This window comes from Megascapheus bottae, chromosome 31, assembly GCF_031878675.1.
Source record: "Megascapheus bottae isolate mThoBot1 chromosome 31, mThoBot2.hap1, whole genome shotgun sequence".
NCBI lineage: Eukaryota > Metazoa > Chordata > Mammalia > Rodentia > Geomyidae > Megascapheus > Megascapheus bottae.
Genome location: NC_143539.1, coordinates 2,175,449 through 2,191,838, shown reverse-complemented (window position 1 = coordinate 2,191,838; position 16,390 = coordinate 2,175,449). Strand labels below are relative to the sequence as shown.

Below are 16,390 nucleotides of genomic sequence, written 5' to 3'. Positions count from 1 at the left end.
GATCAGGACTCCCAGCAGGCCCTGACTTGCCCAGCAGGATGGATGGTAAGCGGCGGCAAGGCCCGGGAACCCAGGTGCCCCCCAAAAAGGCGCGAGGGGGCCTTTGGGACACAGATGAGCCCCCGCCATCCCAGTTCGAGGAGGACTTGGCGCTGCTGGAGGAGATGGAGGCTGAGAACAGGCTGCGGGAGCAGGAGGAGGAGCAGCTGCAGCAGACCCTGGAGGGGGCTCTGGATGGTGAGTTCTAGGCTGTGGCGCCTGCAGCCTGCAGCGCTCACCTGTCCCCATGCGGCCTCAGGACTCTTCAGTGATGCTTCTACCCATGCCAGTGCATGTCTTCCTGGGCTCGAAGTTGGAGCGGTTTGAGATAGGGTCTCACTGTGTGGCCCATGTCACTAAAACTCCTGGACTCCAGCAATCCTCTAACTGAGCCTCCTGAGTTGCTGGGCCCCTGCACACCACTGTCCAGCTTTCTGACCCCCTAGTCTGTCCAGAATCTCCTGCCTGACCCAGACCATCCCCTCCACCCTCCTCCTTCCATAAATGGGGTCACTGAGGAGCCATGGGCTATGGGGGAGGGCAGGTGGTCACCTGGGAGAGCCAGAACTCCATGAACCCTGCTCTCTGCCCCACACAGGCCAGTCGTCCTCACCAGCTGTGGATCCCCGCTGGCTGCGCCCCGCCCCGCCCCCCCTGGACTCCGAGACAGAGCCCCTCATCTTCCAGCAGCTGGAAATTGACCATTACGTGGGTGAGTTGGAGTGTGGCAGCGTTGGGGGCCAGCAGGGGGCCGAAAGCAGGAAGCCAGGCTCCCTGCCTCAGCGGTGCCCTGGGCGCGGGCAGTGGTCACTGGGGCAGCCTGCGGGAGCCTAGGACTGCCTGGTGACTCTGTGGCTGGCAGCACTGCCCCCATCTATCCCTGCGCTGGCATTCATAACACTGCACACGAGCTAGCAGCCAGTTTGGCCTTTTCTGGGTTTTTCTTGTTTGCGTTCTGGCAGTGCCAGGTTTGAAATTACTGGTCGTTCTCAGGGCCAGATGCTCTTCACCCAGGCCACACTGTGACTCTTTTGCTTTAGGTACTGTTAGGGTAACACCTGCGCTTGCCCAGGGCCAGCCTCCGACAGTCCTCACTGTCCATGTGTGACTCCATTGTGCCCCACCAGATCTCACTTGGTTTCTGAGATAAGGTCTCCGCATGTGGGGCTTCTTGCTGCTGCCGTGCTGGACTAGTGCACCAGACGGGCAGGCAGCCCCGCGCTGTGGGCTTGGGAGGAGTGGATCTCAAGAGACCCTCGCAGGACCTGAGGGTTCCTTGCGTCACCCTGTGCCCCCCCCACCCCCCGCCAGGCCCAGCCCGGCCCCTGCCAGGGGGACCCCCTGTGTCGCGTGGCTCTGTACCTGTGCTCCGTGCCTTTGGGGTTACCGATGAGGGTGTGTCTGTCTGCTGCCATATCCACGGTTTTGCACCCTACTTCTACACCCCTGCACCCCCTGGTGAGTGACCCTGTCCTGGGCGACCCCCCTCACCCCATCCCTGGCCCCAAAGGGCCTGGCTCTGACTGGCTTTTCTGTCCCAGGTTTTGGTGCCGAGCACCTGAGCGAGCTGCAGCGAGAGCTGAGCACAGCCATCAGCCGGGACCAGCGTGGGGGCGCACAGCTCACCGGGCCCCCTGTGCTGGCCGTGGAGCTGTGCTCCCGGGAGAGTGAGTGTGGGGTCCCCCGGCCCAGGCCCCGCGGGCACGGGGCAGCTTGCCGTGGGGTGCCAGCTTCCTGTGTCCACAGGCATGTTCGGGTACCATGGACACGGCCCCTCCCCGTTCCTGCGGATCACCCTGGCCCTGCCCCGCCTCGTGGCGCCCGCCCGCCGCCTCCTGGAGCAGGGCATCCGCGTGGCGGGCCTGGGCACTCCCAGCTTCGCACCCTACGAGGCCAACGTGGACTTTGAGATTCGGTGTGGCCCCAACCCTCCTCCCAGCCCCTGCCCCCCTTGCCCCTGCCCCCTGCCCATCTCCCCACTGACCTGCTCATCCCTCAGGTTCATGGTGGACACAGACATTGTCGGTTGCAACTGGCTGGAGCTCCCGCCTGGGAAGTACTTTCTACGGCCTGATGAGAAGGTACCGAGCCCCTTGGGAAGGGGGCTGCCCTCCAGGACCCCCACTGTCACTGACACACCCCACCCCCTAGGCCACCCTGTGTCAGTTAGAGGCCGACGTGCTGTGGTCAGACGTCGTGAGCCATCCCCCGGAAGGGCCGTGGCAGCGCCTGGCGCCCCTGCGCGTGCTCAGCTTCGACATCGAGTGTGCCGGCCGCAAAGGTCCGCTCCCCTCCCTTCCCCATTCCCCCCAGCCAGTGGGTGGAGCCAGCCCTGGGGACTGCCAGTGCAAAGGCCCTGCACCCTTCCACCTGCAGGTCTGGCATGAAGGGAGAGGAGAGAAGGGGTGGCGGAGGGGCAGGTCCACAGATGGACTGAGGGAGCTGGATGTGTGTTGTGAGGGAGGGGCAGCAGCCAGGCCCCTGCACTCTTCTGCCTCCCCGACTCTGCAGGCATCTTCCCTGAGCCCGAGCGGGACCCGGTGATCCAGATCTGCTCCCTGGGCCTGCGCTGGGGCGAGTCGGAGCCCTTCCTGCGCCTGGCGCTCACCCTGCAGCCCTGCGCCCCCATCCTGGGTGCCAAGGTGCAGAGCTACGAGCGGGAAGAGGACCTGCTTCAGGTGATTTCCCTTCTGTCCCCAGAGCCCAGCCGGGCTATAGCCACGGGCACTGAGAAGGCTTGGGAGACACTCTGGGAAGAAGGGTGTCTGGGGCAGGAGAGGAGCCAGGTTGACGCTCTGTGCTCTGCCCCCAGGCCTGGGCCGCCTTCGTCCGCACCATGGACCCCGACGTCATCACGGGCTACAACATTCAGAACTTCGACCTCCCCTACCTCATCTCTCGCGCCCAGACCCTCAAGGTGAGGCCCTGCCGTGGCCAGGCTCCCGAGGCCTGTGGCTCTGGGAATCTGAGCCCATGCCCCGACCAGTCCCAACAGCGCTAGGCCCGGCCCTGCCCCGCTCAAAGTCCCCTCATGACCGGAGGGCGTTGCCACTAGACGGGAAGCCCTGGCATCCAGAGGTCTAACCCTTGGCACACAGGGGTTCAGTAAGCCTTTGTGTCCGGTCCTACCTTTACAACTGCCAATAAGAGCTGGGTGAGGTGAATGCCTGTAATCCCAGCACGCAGGAAGCAGGGAGGGTTGATGTGAGCCAGGATAGAGTCCACTGGTCTTCATCCCCTCTGCCGAGCGCCGTGGTCTGCTCCTGGCTCTGGGGTGGTGGTCACAGTGCCCAGGCCAAGGGCAGAACCTGCCCCCTGCGGGCCCCACCCCGGGCCCACACCTGATCATGGGTCCGGTGTCTGTCCTCTGCCTATCGGTCACGCTTTGCCCTCTCCTTCTTTTCATCTTGGCAGCCGTAGGAATTAAACTTGGCCCCCAGCTTGCTGGGCAGTCACTCTACCACTTTGTTTTATTTTTTTATTGAAAAATTTTTGTTGGTGGTGGTGGTCATGGGGTTTGAACTTCAGACGTGGATTCTGTCTCTGAACCCTTTTGTTCAAGGCTGGCACTCTACCACTGGGCGCCACAGTGCCACTTCTGGCTTCCTGGTGGTTAACTGGAAACGGGAGTGTCACAAACCTTCTTGCCTGGGCTGGCTTTGAACTGCGATCCTCAGGTGTCAGCTTCCTGAGTAGCTAGGATTACAGTCATGAGCCAGCAGCGGCCACCTCCACTTTAGTTTTACTTAGATTTTTAGGTAGGTTCTCACACTTTTCCCTTAACCAGCCTGGGACTGTGATCCTCCTGCTTCCACCTCTCAAATGTTTAGGATTTCAAGCATGGGGCACCATACCCGGCCCCGAGTCACCTTCTCATTAAGCATGAGGTGAGACAGAACAAAGTGGCTCTAACTCCCTCAGAGACTGATTTCCAAACAGGCTCTCGTCCTGTGTGGGGGCTTGAACATCTGGAGGGCACATCTGCAGGCCCAACAGGCATCTGCTCTTATTTTACTACTTTTCTGAATCTTTGGCCAATTTGGTAACGAGAAAGCTTCCCAGCTTCCTGGTGTGTGCCAGGCCTGGGTGCCCCACCAGCTTGCAGCTGCCAACCCCCACCTCCCATCCCCTCATCCTCCCGGCCACCCCTTGCCCGTGGCTTCCCGTCCCACTGGGTGCTGCCCTTGTCCCTGGCCTGTGCTCCACTCCCAGCCTAGCTGCCTGGATGCACCACCCAGCAGTCACTGCGCTGGGCCCCTCTCCCTGCCCTCTGCCCTGTGACCTGGCACTGCCCGCATGGCCCAGCCCTGCATCCCCCGCCTCCAGGTGCAGTCCTTCTCCCTGCTGGGCCGTGTGGCTGGCCTCCGCTCCAACATCCGGGACTCCTCGTTCCAGTCGAGGCAGGTGGGGAGGCGGGACAGCAAGGTGGTCAGCATGGTGGGCCGAGTGCAGATGGACATGCTGCAGGTGCGTGGGGGGGAGGGGCCCGGGGGAGGGGCGGACGGGGCCCCGGCCCGGCGCGTGCCTGGCACTGGCGGTCGTCACCCACCCAGGTGCTGCTCCGGGAGTACAAGCTGCGCTCGTACACGCTCAACGCCGTGAGCTTCCACTTCCTGGGCGAGCAGAAGGAGGATGTGCAGCACAGCATCATCACCGACCTGCAGGTGCCGCCCCAGCCCCCGCCTCCACACCCTCCCCCCTTTCCCCTCGACCCCCGCCCCGCCTGACCCTGTGCCCGTGGGTGGCGCCGTCCGTCTGTCCGCAGAACGGAAACGAGCAGACGCGGCGGCGGCTGGCCGTGTACTGCCTGAAGGACGCCTTCCTGCCGCTGCGCCTGCTCGAGAGGCTCATGGTGCTGGTCAATGCCGTGGAGATGGCCCGCGTCACCGGCGTGCCCCTGGGCTACCTGCTCAGCCGCGGCCAGCAGGTCAAGGTGGTGTCCCAGCTGCTGCGGCAGGTGAGTGGCATGGCCGGGGGTGGCGTCCCCGCCCAGAGTGCCCGCGCCGCTCACGGCCTGTGCCCGCAGGCCCGGTGTCAGGGGCTGCTAATGCCTGTGGTGAAGACAGAGGGTGGCGAGGACTACACGGGAGCCACCGTCATCGAACCCCTGAAAGGGTGAGGCCCCGGGATGGGACGGGACCTTGGTGAAGGGGGGACACCCCGGCCCTGACACTGCCTGGCCCCCAGGTACTACGACGTGCCCATCGCCACCCTGGACTTCTCCTCGCTGTACCCGTCCATCATGATGGCCCACAACCTGTGCTACACCACGCTCCTGCGGCCCGGGGCCGCGCAGAAACTCGGGTGCGGTGTCCCACGCCTCTGCTGGGCAGACAGCAGCCCCAGAAAGAGTGAGGTGGCGGGGGGAGGGCGGGGGTCCCGGCCACACTTCCAGCTGCCCACCGCCTCCCCAGCCTGGCTGCAGACCAGTTCATCAGGACACCCACCGGGGACGAGTTCGTGAAAGCGTCCATGCGGAAGGGACTGCTGCCCCAGATCCTCGAGAACCTGCTCAGCGCCCGCAAGAGGTGGGTGCTGCCCCCGCCCCGCAGCACCCGCAGAGCCTGTGGGCCAGGCCCTCCACCCTACATGGCACCCCGGCCAGTGCCCTTGAAGCCTGAGCAGTCTTCACCTCCCCTCTCCCCACACCTAGGGCCAAGGCTGAGTTGGCTCAGGAGACCGACCCACTGCGGCGCCAGGTCCTGGACGGGCGGCAGCTGGCACTGAAAGTGAGTGCCAATTCTGTGTATGGCTTCACCGGCGCCCAGGTGGGCAAGTTGCCGTGCCTGGAGATCTCACAGGTGAGTCCTGCCTGTCGCCTGGGCCAGGGAGGCCTGAGCGCTCGGCGGGTTTCTTCCATGTCTTACCCCACTTGTGCTGTGGCTTGGGTTTTGCTCTACACGCAGGGGGCACAAGGGTGACCACACATCCATGTGCTGGCATGGCTCCCTCCGAATGGGGACACGCATGGCGGGTTCATGCACGGCTGCTGGGAGTGCTCAGGAGGCAGGCGTGGGGTGAGGACTGGGCGGGACGGGCAGTGGAAGTCTCGGATTGGCCGTGGAGGCGTGTTCCGCTGCGTGAGCCGTGAGGCCCTGCCGCCACAAAAGGCAGCGGGTTTGGGTCAGCCAAAGGCTGGAGGCCAGCTCACGGCCCCGAGTTCAGACCCAGCCAAGACGCAACGCACATGGCAAGGGACGGCTGGGCTTGGGACCCTGGGGGTTGTCATCTGTGGGGCCTCAGTCCTCTGTGACTGTCCCGCAGGCAGCCCCAGTGACCTGAATGACCGTGCGTTGGGTCTCCTGCCCCACCCTGGCCAGGCTGAGGGCACAGCTGTCGTCAGCTGTCTCCCTGGGGAGAGGGTATCCCTGCCTGCCCTTTAGCATGGGAAGACACCTGTCCGCCCTTCTCTGTCTCTCTCTGTCTCATGGCCTTTTCCTATTTCTGTCTCGAGCAAGTGGAGGGAAAGGGGCGGATAATAAAGTACTGAATCACTCAAGGAACAGACAGGAAAGAAAAGAGGAGGAGTGGAGGTGGAGGGCACGCCACATGGATGTGACACTCGTGTTCGCATACCACACGTGGGTGTCGTGGGCGCTTATACTGAGTATAAGTGGACTCAGTACTCTAGCTACGTGGCAAAGGTGAGCTGACCGGCCCTGGGACTAAGCAGGAGAGCCGCTCCTGCCCTGCCCGGGGCCTGGGTGCTCCACGCCCACCCCAGCCTTGGGCTCCTTTCCTGGGATGAGGGGAGCGAGGCTAGCAGATGTGTGTGCAGGAGTCCAGCCGTTACACACACACACACACACACACACACGTATATATATATATACCGGTCCCCAGCCCTGACAGCGGTGCCCCCCCTGCCCCACAGAGCGTCACCGGTTTCGGGCGGCAGATGATTGAGAAAACCAAGCAGCTGGTGGAGTCCAAGTACACCACGGAAAATGGCTACAGTGCCAACGCCAAGGTCACGTCCCCATCCTTAGCAGGCCCGTGTCCCCCTCACCTGCTCCACTCCACTGTGGGGTACCCGCCTGGGTGGGGGAGGGACTCACTGGCCACACATGTCTCTCCAGGTGGTGTATGGCGACACAGACTCGGTCATGTGCCGATTCGGTGTGTCTTCCGTGGCCGAGGCCATGGCCCTGGGGCGCGAGGCTGCAGACTGGGTGTCTGGTCACTTCCCTTCCCCCATCCGACTGGAGTTCGAGAAGGTTTGTCCCTGAGCCCCGGGCTGTGAGCTGGGCACCTGGCCAATTTGGGGTCATCTGGTTCTTGGGTTCCCTCAAGGCTTGAGGCTATGTCATGTGGGATCTTCTGGTGTGCAGGGCCTGTCAGTGTTGGGGTGCTCTGGGGACCCCCTTCAGCATTGGGAGCTGGGTTTGTGACCGTCTCCTCTGGGATTTGAAAGACAGGGACAGAAATGGCCGTGTAGAGACCTGTCACGATGCCCCTGGCTTGAACCAGACATGGGTATATTTGGGCCTTGGCCTTCTTTATGGGGCCCCCCAGGACTGTCCTGGGGTCTGTTTTGCTGGGTTCCGGGGTTCTCTCCTACACCTGAGGAGCAGTTTTTGCCTCACCCATTTCTGAGGGGCTTCTCTGGACCGAGGGGTGACCCACAGCTTCAGGGGGCCCCCAACTGAAACCCCTCGCAGGTCTATTTCCCCTACCTGCTCATCAGCAAGAAGCGCTACGCAGGCCTGCTCTTTTCCTCCCGCCCTGACACCCACGACCGCATGGACTGCAAGGGCCTGGAGGCCGTGCGCAGGGACAACTGCCCCCTGGTGGCCAACCTCGTCACCGCCTCCCTGCGCCGCCTGCTTGTGGACCGGTGTGTGTCCCCCCCAGGCCCAGCCCCTCCCTCACGCCCAGGGGTCCGGGCCCCAGCTCCCATCGCCCCCTGGGACACAGGTGTGTGCGGCTCCTTGGTCAGGGCAGTGGTGATGTGGGTCCCGCAGCTGTGAGTTCAGGCCTTGCCACTTGGCAGTGTCGTCCCCACCCACCCCACCCCCAGCTCAGCCCCCAGCCTGGCCTGGCTCTGGACGGCTCTGCTGTGACTTCCTAGAGACCCCGAGGGCGCCGTGGCCCATGCCAAAGACGTCATCTCAGACCTGCTGTGCAACCGCATCGACATCTCGCAGCTGGTCATCACCAAGGAGCTGACCCGCGCCACGGCCGACTACACGGGGAAGCAGGCACACGTGGAGCTGGCTGAGAGGTGCGGGGGTGGGGCCCTGCCCACAGCCCTGGCAGCTGTGCCCACGCCGGCCTGTGCCCATGCCCGCTCTCCTGCAGGATGAGGAAGCGAGACCCTGGGAGCGCGCCCAGCCTGGGCGACCGGGTCCCCTACGTCATCATCGGAGCAGCCAAGGGCGTGGCGGCCTACATGAAGTCTGAGGTCAGCGCGCCCCCCCCCCCCCCCCGCGCTGCCGCTGCCCTCCCCTCCCTGCCTCTCGTGACCTCTGACCCCTGCAGGACCCCCTGTTCGTGCTGGAGCACAGCCTGCCCATTGACACGCAGTACTATCTGGAGCAGCAGCTGGCCAAGCCGCTCATGCGAATCTTCGAGCCCATCCTGGGCGAGGGCCGGGCCGAAGCTGTGCTGCTGCGTGCGTGGGGTCCCTGGGGGCTAGGGATGCAGGGGCCCCGAGGAGGATGGGGACACGGAGGGGAGGAGCCGCCCCTCACACCCCGCCCTTCTGCAGGGGGCGACCACACGCGCTGCAAGACGGTGCTCACGGGCAAGGTGGGCGGCCTCCTGGCCTTCGCCACGCGGCGGGTTTGCTGCATCGGCTGCCGCACGGTGCTCAGCCACCAGGGTGAGACCCTCGCCCGGGCGCCCTCGCCCACCCCGGGGCTCCCCAGGGGAGTTTTCCACGCACACACTCGCACTCTTGTTCTCCAGCCTGCGGGGACTTTTAGAGGCTGGGCTGGGCTGGGCAGGGAAGGGCAGGGGTGGGAGGCTTGGCCCGGCTTGGCCCCAGCACCCCCATATCACCATCCCCCAGGAGCTGTGTGCAAGTTCTGCCAGCCCCGAGAGTCAGAGCTGTATCAGAAGGAGGTAAGGGGCGCCGGTAGGACTTGGGGGCGCAGGGTGGGGGTGGGGCCGAGCTCTGCTCAGCTCGGCTGTCCCCAGGTGTCCCACCTGAACGCCCTGGAGGAGCGCTTCTCCCGCCTCTGGACGCAGTGCCAGCGCTGCCAGGGCAGCCTGCACGAGGACGTCATCTGTACCAGGTGCGCCCCGCCCTCATGGCCCCCCAGGACCCCGGCTGCAGTGGGGAAGGGTGGGCCCCAGGCCTGCAGGAAGTGACCCCCCCTCACCACAAACCCAGGGTGGGGCCGGCTTTCCCCAGGGAACGAGTGGGCGGGGCGGGTTCCCACGCCAGGTGACAGGTGATATACAGCCACCCGGATCCTGGGGTGCCTGCTGTTATCTCCCCCCACCCCCGACAAACAGCCCCCTCCTCTCAGGGTGGGCAGCTGGCAGGGGCCAAAGTCCTGGGAACCGCCTGGCCCTGCCCGGTGCCCAGAGCCTGGCCTGACCGCCATCACCCCCACAGCCGGGACTGCCCCATCTTCTACATGCGCAAGAAGGTGCGCAAGGACCTGGAGGAGCAGGAGCGGCTGCTGCGCCGCTTTGGGCCGCCCGGACCCGAGGCCTGGTGACCCTGGGCCCAGGGCCAGAGGAATAAAGCTCGCACCTCTTGCTATGGACTGTGTCTCGGTCTCTGGGTGGGGGGGAGTGACATGGAACCGAACCTCTAGACTCCACTTCCTCCTGTGGGTCTGGCATGCCTCAGTTTCCCCACTGCCTCTCTGGGGGCAGTGGCCACCCATATACCAGGTGCTCACTTTTTTTTTTTCCAAGCCCTGGGGCAGCCCCAGGCCCTGGGTCCCCGCTCTATGCTGTCCCCAGGGGACCCCCAGCCTGCCACATCCCACCCCCGCATTAGTGGCCTCAGCTGGGGATCCCCAGTGCCCTGGCCAGACTCCATGGCCCCCCCAGGTCTGCATGGCAGCCTCCCATACCTACCACGCGTGCCCCAGCCCACTGCCTGTGCAGGCATCAGTCAGCTTCGGTCCCCACCCACCAATACCCTGCCCGGTGCCCCAGCCAGCCCCCACTGCCCCCCAGTCATCTCGATCAGCCCCCCACTGCTCCCAGTCATCTCGATCATCCCCACTACCCCCCATCCATCTCGTTCTGCCCCCCAGTCATCTCAGCCAGCCCCCCACTGCCCCCACCAGACCCCACCCCCTGCAGCCTGGCAAGCACTTCCTGAAGTTTATGCCCTGGGTTCACAGCACCCAAACTCTGGCCCACATCCAGCTCCCTCCCGCACTCCTCAGGGTCAGCCCCCTACCCCACCTCCATACATGGGGATCCCCAAATCCTGATGGCCCCCAGGCCTGCCCTCCCTGCCGCGGGACAAGGGGTTGTGCAATCCCGACCCCTCCCCTCGGGGATTTTTGAGGAGGTCCACACATTTGCCCCTCCCCTGGGGCTGGGCCAGGGCATATATAGGGGTGCTGCTGTGGGTGCAGCACAGGCAGCCAGCATCCCTCACCGCCATGCTTGCCCTGGAGGCTACACAGTAAGTGGGGGCCCCTGTACCACCCTGTACCCCGGCCCCCACCCTGCACTCCCCTTCTGCTCTGCCCACTGCTGCTTCTGCCCATGCAATCACAGGTGGCACCCCAGGGCTCCAGATCCCTGCAGTCAGGCTCTGAGGACCTCCTGTCCTGTCACTGTCATGGGGCCTATCACCTCAGCTTTCTGGCCATGGCTCTGCCCTGCCCTGTGGTGGCCACAGGAAGCACCTCTCCTCCCTGTACCCAGCACCCCAGCCTTCTATCCCTGCCACACTCCTCTCCTGCCTCTTCCTCTGACCCCAGGGGGCAGCCAGGCCCCTCCTCTCTCCCCTGCAGCCTGCGGGGGGCGGGGGGGGGGCGCTGCAGGTCCCTGGGGGACTTTCTCCCCCGCACTTTCCCTTGCAGCATGGGTGTCTATGCAAATCCTGGGCTGGGGGACATTTGCCTGGCTCCGCCCTCGGCTTCCTGCCCTCACCGGGGAGGGGGCTGGTGTCAGGGGCCCAGCATAGTGCCGGGCTACGCGGTCACAGCTGTGGCCTCTGCCCCCAGGTGTCCCACCATGGCCCTGCGTCTCTCCCCCACCAGGCTCGACCCGCCACACTTCAGCTGCCTGGTGAGTCGGGGCCCCCTGGGATCGGAAGGGGTGGGGGCCCCACAGACTCCACTGTGACTTTTCTTAGGGAAATCGCTTGCTCTCTGCCTCAGTTTCCCTTCCCCAGATCCCCTCCCCCTGGCCACAGGCCTGTTTCTGATATCTTCCTCTCATCCCTTTCGAAGCTTCCCCAAGTGTATCGGTCACTCTCTTTTTTCATTCCTCCTTTTCCATTTTGTGTTTAAATGTTTTTGTATATCTGAGATCTGAACACAGGGCTTCCCAACTGCGAGGCAGGCACACTGCTGCTGAGCCACACACCTCTAGAGACAAGGTCTCCGATTTATGCCTAGGCTAGACTCCAATCCTATTGACATTTCCCACATAGCTGGGACAACAGGCGTGTACCACTCTGCCCAGCTTTTCTTGGTTAAAGTAGGATCTCAGGAAGAAGAAGAAAAAGAAAAAAAAGAGTCACACAAACTTTTGTCCAAACTGACCTTGAACCAGGAACCTCCCGGCTTCTGCCTCCCAGGTAGCTAGGATTTCAGGCAAGGAGCCCCCACCATGCCTGGCTAAATGTTTCTGTTCTGTAACATTTCAGATCAACACCCTTGAACCGCAACCTGTTCCAAGAAATAAGACTTCCTTGTTTGTGGCTGGCAGAAACCCACTTTGAATTTTGTTGGGTTTCTTGTCCCTTTTTTTTTTCTTTTTCTTTTTGGAGACAGTCTAACTGTATAGCCCAGGCTGGCCTGGCGTTTCTAATCCTGCTCTGCCTTTCCAGTGCCGAGATTACAGGCCTGCACTACTATACTTGCATTTGTTGATTTTCAGAAGTTGAAATTTGACTCGTGCACACATTTGTGCAGCCTCTACCAGATCAAGATCTAGAACATTCCATGGTGTTTCTTCCCAAACAATTCCACTGGCAGTAGTTTACACCATCAACCCATTGGTCTGCTTTTGCACTGTTTGTGAAGTCCCACAGTAGATCCTTGACTGGTGGGTGTGAGGCGGGACACTGCCCTTTTCCCTTACTGCATAGATCTCCACGCCCTGCCCCCAGCCATGTGTTCATTGATCTTCCTCCTGGTTTGAGATGAGCTCTCCTTGGCCTGGGCTACTCTGTGGATGTCCAAAGAAAGAGTCAGGGGCTGGACTAGAGGCAAGGGGCCTTCAGCTTGGGTTTCCACCCATCTTCCCTGGCTGAAGTCACATGCAATTTTGGGAATCTGGAACACAAATGGAGGTGGATAAAAAGGGCACTGAGGGCCCCCCCAAACCCACTTACCTCCTCCTATCCCTTGCCTTCCCAGCCCAGCTAGGGGCGGCTGAGGTTATTGGCCAACCATGGCAGGCACAGCTGTATGTGTCTTTCCATGCCTGTGTGAGTCTGGGCCTCCCATGGTCCTGTGGGGCTCTCTCTCTCCACTCTCCCTCCCTCCCTCCTTGGTTTCTTTCTTCCTGTGTGTGTGTGTGTCATTCAGTCTCATCTTGAACACGATCCTGGATCCTCCCGTTCCAGAGTGCTGGGATCACAGGCGTGCAGCACCCACCACGCCCATCTCGTGTCTCTCTGTGTGTGCCTGCTTTCCCCCTTGCCTAGCCCTTGGAGGGGCCATAATGTGGGTGGGGTCCCCAGAGCCTGGCGTGACTTTCTCCCTCCCTGTCCCGGCAGTACCCAGACAGCATCTTCTATGACTTGGACAACTGCAAACACGCCAGCTACCCCGATGCAGAAGGGGTTCCTGGTGAGTGACCCTGCCTCCCCCGGCCCGGGCACAACCCCGTTCCACAGATGGGGAATGGAGGCCCAGGGGAGGTGTGAGCCACCCAGAAGAGTGGAAGGGGATGCAGGGCCTCTAGACCTCCTCCCCCTTCTTTTCCCACCTCTGATCCCCATGCAAATCCTGGGGTGAGAGATTTGCACAGTCACAATGGCTCCTGTGTACAGGGTGCTTGGAGCGGGGGCCTGGCTCAGACATCCCAGCTTCTCACTCTACCCTTCTCTCAGACCCTGCGTGGGGCTGGACTGAGGCCCCGGCCGCCCCGGCCCCCACCTATGAAGCCTTCGACCCCGCAGTGGCTACCTTCGGCCACTCACAGTCCGTCCAGCTCTGCTACGGACCCTCTGCCTACAGCCCAGTGGGGGGCCTCGACCCTGTTGCCAACCTGGAGGCCCCAGGGCCCGGCCTCCCGGCCTACCCCACAGAGGACTTTACCAGCCAGGTGAGAGAGTGGGAGAACAAAGCCCACACGTGCCCCTGGCTCACACCCACAACCCTCGCTACTCAGGAGGGAGCCCTCTGGAGAACCACAGCTGAGGCCAGCTGAGCAGGGAAGTTTGGGAGACTCTACTCAACAGAAAATTCTGGCCATGGTGAATGCCTGATATCCTACTTACAGTGGAAAACACGGAGAGAAGGCTCAGTCTAGCCTAGGGAAAAATAACCAGAGCAAAAAGGCCTGGGGGCATGGCTCAAGTGGTAGAGTACCTGCTTAGCAGGTACAAAGCCCTGAGTTCTAATCATATCATCATCGTCATCATAATAATTATAATAATGCTTACCAGCTGAGGGAGCCAGCAAACCTATGCACACAGTAACCCCTCCTGTTCTGTCACTGCCCTGTGAATGTCAACCAGACATTACTCCAGGAGCTCATGGAGGCACGGATGGCTCTCTGCATGCCTTTATCCTGGGTGACTCCAGGCCGCCAAGCGTGCATCCCTATTGTGAGCAGAGTGAAGGCAGAGCTGGGCATGGAGGCACACACCTGCAGCCCCAGTCGTTGGGAGATAGAAGTGGGAGGCTCAGGAATATGAAGCCAGCTGGGCTTCAAAAAAAAAAAACCAAAATGGTGACTCCGGCCTGTAATCCTAACTGCTCCGGAGGCTGAGACCTGAGGAGTTGAGGAGCGCAGCTTGACGCCATCCAGAGCAGGAACGCTCCAGAGAATCTCATTCCCAATGAGCCACCAAAAAGCTGGAAGCAGAGCTGTGACTCAAGTGGTAGAACGCCAGCCTTGAGGAAAACAACTCAGACACAGCGGCCAGGCCCTGAGTTCAAGCTCCAGAACCAGTGCAAAAAAAAAAAATAATAAGAATAAAAAAAATGGAGACTAGATTCAGGAGGGCATGGGGGTGGGGGAGGGAGAGGGAGATGGAGCAAGAGCAGGGGTCCCAGAAGTTCAGCTGTCCCTGGCCTTCTGCAGAGCCCTGGCCCCCTCACCTACACCCCGTACCTCAGCCCCGTGCTGTCCGAGGAGGAAGACCTGCTACTCCACAGCCCTGCCTTGGAGGTGTCAGACAGCGAGTCCGATGAGGCCCTCATGGCTGGCCCCGAGGGGAGAGGATCGGAGGCAGGTGTGTGGGGACTGGGAGATGGTGGGGACCCCAGCTTGGAGTGGGGGAGCAGGATCTGCCAGTGCCTGGGGATGCCCTCTGCTGACTTGCACCAATGTCCCAGCCTCTCTTGGGCCTTGCTTTCCAGTGGCCAGGACAGTGTATATACATGGCAATGGGGGGACAAGCTGTCTGTGGGGGTAGCCATGGTGTGTGCAGAGCGGCCACTCGGCGTGTGCACACACACACAGCAGTCCCAAAAGGAACCCTACATGTCCACCTCAACTCTTGCTTCTAAGCCAGGAAGCGTGGGGCCCACCTGTAGTCCCAGCTTTTCAGGAGGCAGAGGGTGAGAGGCATGCAGGTCACAAGGCAGGATGAGTGAGACCCTGTCTCTAAAACCAAGTGAAAAAACCAAAGGACTAGGGATGCGACTCCAGGGGTGGCTTGTCTGTGCACGAGTCCCTGGTTTCAAATCCCCATTCTGCCCATCTTTCTGGTGGCCATGTGTCTGGCATATAAACTTTTGGCCGTTTTTCTGCGTTAGTCCTGTGTTTTCCATGTGCATGTGTCATGGTAGCCAGCATCCCTTCCTCTCCTGGGGGGCCACACAGACCCTTATTATTCTCTGTGTGTGTGTGCTGGGCCTGGGGTTTGAACCTGGGGCCTGGATGCCGCCCCTGAGCTTGCTTTCTTCCCTTGGCTGGACTGGCCTTGAACCTGGATCCTCAGATCTCAGTCTCTCGAGCACCTGGGGCATGCACTGGAGAGGGGTGCAGGGTACTCACCAGGGTCCCCCCAATCTCACTCTAGGGGCACGCAAGAAGGTCCGGCTGTACCAATTCCTGCTGGGTCTGCTGACCCGAGGCGACATGCGTGAGTGCGTGTGGTGGGTGGAGCCGGGCGCAGGCGTCTTCCAGTTCTCATCCAAGCACAAGGAGCTGCTGGCACGACGCTGGGGGCAGCAGAAGGGCAACCGAAAGCGCATGACTTACCAGAAGCTGGCGCGCGCGCTGCGCAACTACGCCAAGACCGGCGAGATCCGCAAGGTCAAGCGCAAGCTCACCTACCAGTTTGACAGCGCACTGCTGCCACCCCCACGCCGGGCCTGAACCCACCCGAGCCTGCAGAGGGGGGACCTGGGAGGGGACTCTGCCAGGACCCCTCTGGAAATGCCTGAGGACCTGTGGACCCCCAAATCTGGGGGCTTCCACCCCAGAGCCTTGCCCCAGGCCTGGCTGAGGCCCCTTCCCACAGGATTGGGTCACAGGCCTTACAGACCACTATGAGGGGTGTTTCCAGAATCCCAAAGGCTTTGGGGGGATCTCCCTGGTGATGTTTGAGGTCCCCCAGCGGAGACCAGGCCCCTGCAACACTGCTTGGGTGTGTGAGAGCCTCCATCTCAGTACACCACAGAGGCTGCCATGGGAGGGAGGTGAGATTCCAGGCAGTCTGGCTATGCTTGGGCCTTTGGGGAGCCCTGAGGCCCCAGCTCTTTCCATCTGTGACTTGTCACACCTGCCCTCCCCCCGCCCAACCACCATTTGTCATTTGTAAGATCCTCATTCCGCTTGGCGTTTACCCAAATCTGGATGTCCCAGTGGCATCTAGGGCCCTCTCTGCTCCCCTTGTGTCCTGTCTGAAGTGACCCCATCAGGCCTGGGTTCTGTGGATCTCAGCCTGGGGTCCCCTTGTCCAGTCTGGGATATGTCAGTTATGACCCCCCTGTGTCCTCCTTAAAAGCCAGCACGAAGCCCCACACTCTCAGGGCAAAGCTGGCCATTCCAGGGAGCCCCGCATAATGATGCCCCAGGG

At 62.1% G+C, this 16,390-nt stretch overlaps 1 protein-coding gene across 2 annotated transcripts; it reads left to right on the top strand.

Annotated features, from left to right (window-relative positions):
• Window positions 1-1,623: 1,623 nt before the first annotated feature.
• Pold1 (DNA polymerase delta 1, catalytic subunit) lies at window positions 1,624-15,754 on the top strand. 2 transcript variants are annotated; one of them, XM_090323005.1, is made up of 27 exons: window positions 1,624-1,706; window positions 1,786-1,954; window positions 2,039-2,120; window positions 2,191-2,320; window positions 2,551-2,717; window positions 2,852-2,956; window positions 4,366-4,506; window positions 4,593-4,703; window positions 4,805-4,996; window positions 5,066-5,154; window positions 5,227-5,343; window positions 5,454-5,567; window positions 5,693-5,840; window positions 6,914-7,009; window positions 7,119-7,256; window positions 7,701-7,876; window positions 8,111-8,263; window positions 8,341-8,443; window positions 8,521-8,653; window positions 8,750-8,863; window positions 9,053-9,105; window positions 9,181-9,278; window positions 11,223-11,250; window positions 12,911-12,983; window positions 13,247-13,461; window positions 14,446-14,596; window positions 15,389-15,754. In XM_090323005.1, the coding sequence occupies exons 2-27, from the start codon at window positions 1,788-1,790 to the stop codon at window positions 15,685-15,687; spliced, it is 3,393 nt and encodes a 1,130-aa protein (XP_090179131.1). In that variant the 5' UTR covers window positions 1,624-1,706; window positions 1,786-1,787; the 3' UTR covers window positions 15,688-15,754. The 2 variants fall into 2 exon arrangements, with proteins under 2 accessions (XP_090179131.1, XP_090179130.1); XM_090323004.1 differs by lacking the exons at window positions 1,624-1,706; window positions 1,786-1,954; window positions 2,039-2,120; ... (10 more) ...; window positions 14,446-14,596; window positions 15,389-15,754 and adding an exon at window positions 9,605-9,744 and having other exon boundaries at window positions 5,214-5,343.
• The last annotated feature ends 636 nt before the right edge of the window (window positions 15,755-16,390 follow it).